Source organism: Mustela nivalis (assembly GCF_964662115.1).
Source record: "Mustela nivalis genome assembly, chromosome: 1".
NCBI classification, from domain to species: domain Eukaryota; kingdom Metazoa; phylum Chordata; class Mammalia; order Carnivora; family Mustelidae; genus Mustela; species Mustela nivalis.
This window is the reverse complement of record NC_139020.1, coordinates 203,835,736-203,844,678: the sequence shown is the minus strand read 5'-3', so window position 1 is coordinate 203,844,678 and position 8,943 is coordinate 203,835,736. Positions and strand designations below refer to the sequence as shown.

General features: G+C 48.3%; 1 protein-coding gene and 1 long non-coding RNA gene across 2 annotated transcripts; both read right to left on the bottom strand.

The window, feature by feature from the left end:
- Positions 1-8,341, bottom strand: LOC309863573. The gene is made up of 2 exons (XR_014311113.1): positions 8,154-8,341; positions 1-334 (listed from the first exon to the last, which is right to left on the bottom strand). It is a non-coding gene; the product is annotated as an uncharacterized lncRNA (long non-coding RNA).
- LOC309863571 (olfactory receptor 1f45-like) lies at positions 5,124-6,071 on the bottom strand (the record flags this gene model as incomplete). Its single annotated transcript, XM_082728524.1, has 1 exon — positions 5,124-6,071. One exon carries the CDS (start codon positions 6,069-6,071, stop codon positions 5,124-5,126), a length of 948 nt encoding a protein of 315 aa, XP_082584650.1.
- Positions 8,342-8,943: the final 602 nt, after the last annotated feature.

The following is an 8,943-nucleotide window of genomic DNA, read 5'->3' as shown; positions in this document are numbered from 1 at the left end:
TTTTTATGTATTTTTTAAATTTTATTTTATTTTTCTCAGTGTTCCAAGATTCATTGTTTAAGCACCACACCCAGTGCTCCATGCAATACGTGCCCTCCTTAATACCCACCACCAAGTTCAACCATTCCCCACACCCTCCCCCCAAAACCCTCAGTTTGTTTCTCAGAGTCCACAGTCTCACATGCTATTCTATTTTTAAGTATCATGAAAGAGCAAGAAAAGTTGAGAAGCTGGCCTTTATGAAAAGAGACAAAAGAAACATGATAAGAAGAAATGGGTGCTTGGTCTTGGACTCGATCGAGGCACACCTGATCCCGCCTCTATCTTCTGGAGCCTGGAACAGAGAAGAAAATCGCTATAAATCGTAGCCATTCAAGGACAACTGGAGGCATGGGAATCCAGACTAGCTCTTATGTAATAAGATGTGTCCATAATGAATTTCTTGAATTTTATAAATTTGCTGTGGTTGCCTAAGAGAATGACCATTTCTTAGGAAATGCACAGAAAGTATTTAGGGGTAAAGGGGCACTATGTCTTCAAGTGACACTCAGGTGGTTCAGGAAAAAAAAAAAAAAAACGTTTTTATACAGGCATGGGGCTATAAAGCAAATGTGAAAAAGAAGGGTGAACAATCTCAAAGTAGGAGGACACGAAAAAACTCTTTGTTAAATTCTTGTGACTCTTCCCTAAGTTTGAAATTATTATTTTAATTTTATATTATTGGTATGTTATATATACTTAAAATTATTATTATAAATAATTATTATTTTTAAAGTATACGTGTACACACACGCCAGAACTTACTAGATCGTAGGCTCTAAATATGTTCCGTTTGTCCTATAATAATGATACCTCGATCAAGCTAGTGTAGAAATAAGTAAGTAAAAGAATGGAGAGGGAACTTCATTTTGCAAAGGCAGAGAGGCATGACAGGAATCTTGTGTCGAGGAGAAGGACACTTCCTTCTAGTTGCAGTTTGGGTTTCATGGGGCGGGGACAACTATGAGAGAAAGGTTGGGGAGCCCAGAGGCCGTCCATGGTTTTGCGGGTTGACTTTCCTGCAGCCCCAGGATGGGCGTGGCCCTGCATCCTCGCAGGGTGCGTTTCCCAGTATGGACGCTGGGGGGCGCAAGTACATCGCCGCGCCAGAAGGTTTTTTAGAAGTCTGAGAATATTCAAAACCTGGAAGAAAACATTGGAAACCCCACACTCTGATGTTTGAGAACATAAAAGCAAGGCTACAGAAATCAAAATCAATAAACGCTTGGAGGAAATGTTTTCTTAAATAGCAGGATGTCGACCTCGTTCATTGTTAACCTTAGCATTCCCCCAAAATGTCATTACATTTGACGTTCTCTATTTGCAAGAATACCCATGGGTGCCCAATAAGCAAATGGTGCAATAATTTTCACAGCACCTAAATAATTTCAGAAGCATAACGATCTTTTCTTCTTCTTCTTCTTCTTCTTCTTCTTCTTCTTCTTCTTCTTCTTCTTAACAGAAGAAGAAATACATTTACTGTGAGTGGCTTGTTAAAATGCTTGCTATGAGGCTGGACGGGACCTCTGGGAGTACAGGTGCCCTGGATGTCCTGTCCAGCCTTTTGCCTTCACACCTGCTGTTCCTTTGACCTGAATCACTCTTCCCTCACTACATTGGCCAATTCCATTCCCTTTTTCCTTCCTGTTTCAGCTGAAGGCCACCTCCTCAGGGAGAATTTCTCTGACCCCAACTCAGGCTCCTATTTCCCTCGCTCTGAACATCAGATGCTTCAGAGCCATGTCAGGCTGTAACCATACATTTATTGTGTGTGCAAGTATTGGGTTTCTGTCTGTCTTCTCCATTCAAATGTGAACTGGATGGGGGGCAAAGATGCTGTCTTTCCTACCCTGGCCCAGGCCTTGGCACATAGTAGGTGCTCAATAATCATCGAATGAAGGAATGATTGAGGGAAGAAAGGAAAGACCAAACAGGTGCATGAGAATGATAAACCTGTTCTTGTCCAGTCTTCTAATCCAAATCAAAATTCCTATGATTCCATTGCAAAACTCTGAATATTAGTTGTCAAAACTCTCCTTAAACTCACGCTTATTTTTTCGACAAGAGTCCTCTCTTCTCCTGACGGCTCTCTCTGCCCAGCCTTGTGCTGGGCAGCACAAGGGCAGTGTTGAGATAGCAGAGAAAGTTCAGTCCCAGACTCGGCCCTTGAGAAGTTCTAGGCTGGTCTAGTCCACAGAGATGGACACAGACACATCCAGCCTAAATGTTTAGAGATGGGTCACAGAGAGGATCCCGAGAGTTGATGAACAATGAAGGAAAATGTTCTAGAAAAGAGGCTTGAACTTGGCATGGAGAGCAGAGGATAAAGAATCGTTAGTCCATGGTGGCTTTCCTTGCTGAGGGACCACATAGGCCAACGCCCAAAGACTCAAGAAAGCATGAGTTTAGGTTAGAGTGGAGACAGGAACTGTGTAGAGGAGACTGGCAAGGTCCACTGTAAGGGATCCTGTTACCCAGCAAGTGAGGGACTCCACCCCGTCATAATAGATCAGCATCAGCTATTGTCAACATCGGGCAGACAAGGTGCTCCAGTGAGAAGCAGGCTAGGCTGCTGGGAAGAGTGGAACAGGTTGCATGCACTGTGCTAACCTCAGGGGGCACCAGTCACACAGACAATAATGAGAACGGTGCTCACACACATGCTCCACACAGAGGAGTTCTGCTCAAGAGCGTCCCTGCATGCAGGGAGGAAACAGAACTTTCATGGATATTAATTTTTTATCTCCTAAGAACTTTTAAAATTAATCGTAATTAGAGAATGCACAGCAGACTCACAGACAGCTGGGACTTCTGGCTGTCTTCAGGCAGGGGTGTTAGGTGGAATCTCTGGCAGAAGCATGCTTTCATGGAATTAGCAGCCAGAGGGACAGAAGGTGGACTGCTAGCTCTCCGCAAAAGTCTACTCTCTCCCTCTTCTGTAGTAAGAGGATCAGAGTCTGGCAGCACAGTGGGCCAGCAGCACCACGTTTCCTGGTCTCTCCTGCAGCTAGGGGACAGGATGGGAGACCTACATGGAGCTTTGAGAACAGGTGCTTGCCTCCTTGCTCTCTGAGTGTTTGTGTTTTTGTAGTAATATAGTAATAACAATTTCTGGGAAATGGGCCAGAAATAAGACACGGGGAACTTGGGTCTGTGAATGATTTAAAGCAGAGTCACCCACTGACCTAGAACGTCGACTGTCACGTGAGAGAAAATGAACGTTTACCTTACTCAAGCCATATTCCTTTTGAATCCTTTTTTCTTTCTTTCTTCTTTTTTTAGCAAATCTTATGGGTTAAATTATATTCCCTCCCCAAATGCCTATTTTAAGTCCAAAGCCCACTATTTCTAAATCTGAGCTTATTTGGAAATAGGATTGTTGCTAGATGTAACAGTTACAATGATGTCATACTGGAATTGGGTGGACTCCTAATCCAAGAGAATTGGTGTCCTTCTAAAAAGGGGACAATTGGTTGAATCGTTATATTGTGCACCTGAAACTAATATAATACTATGTTAATTATAATTCTTTTTTAAAAAAATGAATAAAAAATAGAAAGGGGACATTTGCAAGGTAGACATGCACAAGGAGGAGGCCACATAGAGATGAAGCATGATCTGCAAGTTAAGGAACCCCAAGGATGGCCAGAAGAGCACCAGCTCCCACCAGCTAGGACAGAGGTTCAGACGGATTCTCCCTCACACACAGCCTCAGAAGGAACCCACCTGCCAACACCTTGGTTTTCCATTTCTGGTCTCCGGAACCATGAGACAACAAACTCCTGTGTAAGTCACCTCCTTTGTGGTCCTTTTCTAAAATCAAAATCTCCCGGAATCTAATATAATACATAAGCTAGTCATCAGACTAAAACAGAAAATGGAGCAGAAGTGAGATGCTGACATCACAAAATTGAAAACGTAGTTGTATGAGCTGAGTGGTCCGGTGGTAAAGACACAAATGTCACAGGCTGGAAAGCTGGAGACCCTTGTTACACCAAAGACCAACATCTGACAATACCGTGACTGGTGATAACCTGGAAGGTAGATTGTTCGTTCACTGAGCCTGTGTGTCTAGAAGTGATGGGAAAGAGCTATGATGTCACTGTGAGTTGGCTGCTTGCTTCTTGCTGCTTTGCAGCAAGGAATCACAAGCATGAGATGATCCCAGGGTAGAATTGGCCACTTTTCAAAGTCAGAAACATCATAAGGTGGGACACCTGGGTGGCTCAGTGGGTTAAAGCCTCTGCCTTCGTCTCAGATCATGATCCCAGGGTCCTCGGTTCGAGCCCCACATCAGGCTCTCTGTTCAGCAGGGAGCCTGCTTCCTCCTCCCTCTCTGCCTGCCTCTCTGCCTATTTGTGATCTCTCTCTGTCAAATAAATCAATAAAACCTTTAGAGAAAAAAAAAAAAAAGAAACATCACAAGGTTAGAAGAGCCAACAGCTTCCTGTCCTTCAAAAGAGTATAAATAAGGATCTTGCCTCCTACACAAGGCTATTGTTTCAGATGACCATTAACTGAGAGTGACCAAAATGTAGGTGGTTCAAGGAAGCAAATATTGCAAAATCAATAAACACAAGAACTCTGGCTAGAAATGCACATTAGATCTGGTGCCTCACAATGGAACATACTAGAAACAAGTAGACCATATGTCTACCTTAAGTTTTTGAAAAAACCGTGTTGTTACAGAAACAAAGAGTTCAGCTTGCAAAATCTTAGGAGTTCTGAGCCTCTGTATTTGCAACTTTGTATTAGAGCAGATAAACCTAAATGTTAACCAAGGTGGGGCTTGTATCCCGGTCTCTCTAGTTTCCCAAGCACTTCCTTTAACCGCGATGTGGTCTCCAGGCTGCAGTGGGAGCGCTACAAGGGCAGGGATTTTGTTTGTTCCCTCTTGGACCTTCAACCCCTAAAACAGTGTCTACAGATAACAAATGTTCAAGAAGTTGTTGTTGGAAGAATGAAGTAATACACAGAGAACCACGGAGAATGATATGAAGGAAACATCCAACCTTGGGACCATGCAAGAAAATTTCGTAGAGATGGGCACTGGATTGGGGTCGTCAAACATCCCAGTGCTATGGTCACTGAAGAAAAACTGGCTTCCTATTGATGAGGGCCCCCAAGGCCCCCTTCATGTCACTGTTGCGTAGACTGTAGATGAAGGGGTTCAGCATGGGAGTGACCACAGTGTACATCACCGCAGCGGCTGTGTCCTTCTGGGCCGTGTGGGAGGATGTGGGGCTGAAATAAACCCCAATGAGTGTCCCGTAGAACAGGGACACCACGGACAGATGAGAGCCACAGGTGGAGAAAGCCTTCTGCTTGCCTCTCGTGGAGGGGATCCTCACCACCGTGGCAAAGATGCATGTATAGGAGACCAAGATGCCCACAAAAGGAGTGATAGTGGGTAGGGCACCCATGGTGTACACCATCACATTATTGAGAAAGGTGTCAGAGCAGGCCAGCTTCAGCAGAGGACTGAGGTCACAGAAGAAATGGGGCACCCTGTTGTGGGTGCAGAATGAGAGGCGAGTCAGTAACACTGTGTGGGTCAGAGCATTGCCGAAGGCTGCAGTCCAAGATGCAGCCACCAGGAGGCCACAGAGCTGTGGGGTTACAGACCTGGCATAGTGGAGAGGGTGACAGATGGCCACATAGCGGTCATAGGCCATGGCGGTCAGCAGGAAGCTATCGATGCCAGCAAACCAGATGAAGAAGAACATCTGGGTCAGGCAGCCTGCATAAGGGATCCCTTTGTGCCCTGACACGTGGTTGGCCAGCATCTTGGGGATGGTGGTGGAGGTGAAGCAGATGTCCACAAAGGCCAAGTTAGCCAGGAAGAAGTACATGGGGGTGTGGAGTCGGGGGTCAGTGGCGATAGCCAGGATGATGAGCAGGTTCCCCAGTCCCGTGACCAGGTACATAGTCAGGAAGAGTATGAACAGCAGCTGCTGTTGCTCGGGGTTCTCTGAGAGCCCCAGGAGCAGGAACTCAGAGACAGGGGTGACATTTGCCCCTTGCATGGCCATCCTGGATCAATCAGAAAGGAAACCTGAGAGTTGTCCAGGGTCCTGATCACGGCCAACCCTTCCACTGCACCCTGATCTCATCCCCTCTCCTTAGTTCAGACGTTCGTGGATTCTTCCCACTCTTTCCTGTAACAGGACCCCATCCACCCACCTGTTTGCTGCAGCCTTTCAATCAGTGGCACATCATTCATTCTCCACAACCCACCGGCAGGATCGGTGCACAGCAGCCAGGAATGCAGACCATTTCTCACCCTTGACCCCTATACCTGTTGCACTTCCTAGTGGAGTCGTGGACCTCTGACAGAGCATCTTCAGTCTGGCATTCCCCAAGCTGCGGACGAGAATTCTGAGATGGTGGCAAACACAGGGACCCCTCCTAACCCTGCAATTCCACCACAGAGGAATTCTAGAAGGTGCGTGGTGAGGCTTGTTCAGGGAGGTTTGGAACGAGTAGTGCTCATCCATAGTATGGGTGCATACATCCATGGGGACATTCTTACTCGATGGACATTTGTATAGTCAGAGGAATGGAGGAATTGTGGAACTGCTCTCACTAGTCCGGAAACATTTCGAAGCAGGGACAGAAGAAAACCAAAGAAAGTTGTGGGTAGAATCATGTTGCTCACGTGAATTTAAAGACAGGCCACACGATTCTGTGGATCGCTCGTGGATACATCCCAGAGAATAAAGTTGCAAATGTGCATGGGAGTAACCCACATTAGTTGTAGGATGTCCTTATCTCAGGACCAGGGGAAGGGAGCGGAGAGGAAGGGGTGTGACACAGGCATATGGGAGTAGAGGAACGGAGGGGGAATGTACAGAGATGTTTACTTCCGAATCTGAACGATGAATACAAGCCAGACTCCAGCGTGAAGTATGATCTATGCTTTTTTTAAAGATAATATTTACTTATTTGAGAGAGTGTGCAAAGGGAGAGAGATCCTAAGTGTGGGAGGGGCAGAAGCAGATCTGCACAGAGCAATGAACCCAATACGGGACTCAGTCGCAGGACCCAAGATCATGACCTGATCTGAAGCAGATACTTAACCGTTGAGCCACTCAGGTGCCCCTGACCTATGTTCTTTGAAACACCTGCAATACCACACACACGCACACACACACACACATTCCTGCATATCCTTAAGGAACTCAGAGGAGACCGAGGCCCGGGTGGGTGGGTAAGTGAATGGTGGATTCCACCTCATTCTCTACCAAGGTCACTGTGTCCCCTGGGGTCCCACCCCGAGGTTCCAGGCACCCCACCTTTGCTGAACTTACCCTGGGTCCCACAGAACCCGTGTCAAGCCCAGCTCAGAGTCTACCCCAATCCCATTCTTCCTCTGTGCCCAGGCTGAGTGCTGGCCCCACTGACCACCCGGGAACCTGGGCCAGAGATGCTGGCGGCAGCCTGGTCTCCTTCCGCCTCCTCAGGAATCCTGATGCTTCTACATGACCTTCCTCTTCTTCCTCTCCTCCCAGTGCCCCACTGAGTTCTCGTCTTGTCACACTTCACCATCAACACTGCCTCTTCTCTGGGCTCTTTGGGGACGGGCTTCTCCTTCTGGCTGAACCTCCATAATGGCCACCACCATGCTGAAATGACCTCTCCCTTGCTGAGAAGCCTGCGCTGGCTCCACATGGCTCCGCTGCTAACAGTGAACATTTCTTTCCTCCGGTGCACCTGACACCACTGCAAGGAGTTTGACTTTGTCTTACTTAACCTGACCTAACTGAAGCCTCACTTATCAAGGCTTTGTCTTACTTAACCCTCTAAGAGGGCACTCGCACCTCCCTTTCTAGGATGAAGCAGCTTGGGGAGGTCAACCAGCTACCCACCTCCCAGTCTCCCTTGTTCCAAAGCTTCTCAGTCTCTCCACTGAGGACCCAGAGCTCGACCCTCTGAGCAGGACTCACACTCGCTGGACACTTCCCGTTTTGTCCTGTTTTCGTTGTACAGACAGGTGACTTGAGCCCAGAGAGGCAGAGTCACTTCCCGGAGGTCACCCAGCAAGCCTGGCTGGAGACTCCACAGCCCCCGCCTGCCGCTGACTTGCCCTATCTGCCTCCGTCTCCCCCACTCACCTGTGGAACGTGTCCCGTCCGCTGCCAGGACGCCTGGTCAAAGGCGAGCCAGCTTCTGCTGAGAGAGCGCTGTGGGCCGCCTGTGATGTAGAGGCAAGTCTTGGGCCTCACAGGAGGGAGCTGGAGGGCCTGATGGAGCCAAATGTAGCCCTCCATCCCACTCCTCAGGCCCAGTCCCTTGTGTCTTGTTAAGCACCTGCTAATTGCTCGTCCCTCACTCTGTCCCTGCTGGCCTGCCTCTTTGGGGAAGAGGGAGACCTCAGCATGCCCTGGGTTCTTCCCTCCACTGCTGAGCTGGTGGGGGAGGGCACGGGCTCTGGGCCTCTGGGGGGAACCTTTGCGGGGGGGGGGGGTGGCTTATGCCCAGCACATTCCCACAGCTCTGCTGGAGCTGCCTCACTGCTGGGCCAGGTCTGTGGCTTCCCATCGCTGGAGCCATGGCCTACTGACCTTTATTTCTTCATGAAGGTGAAATTCACGTGACCCAGGATTAACTATCTGGAAGTGAACGCTCCTGTGGCATGGAGCACAGGAGCGTTCAAATGCATGTGCATTTTGTGCAGCCGCCACCTCTGTCTAGTTCCAGCACATTTGCATCCCCCTATTCAGAAGGACACCGCGTCCCCCTGAGCAGTCACTCCCCAGTCCCCTCCGCAGCCCCGGGCAACCACCAGGCTGCTTTCTGGCTCTGTGGGTTACTCATTCTGGACATCTCACAGACCCGGGATCCTACACTGTGGGGCCTTTTGTGCCGGGCTTCTCCCTTAGCGCGGTATTTTCACTGCACACC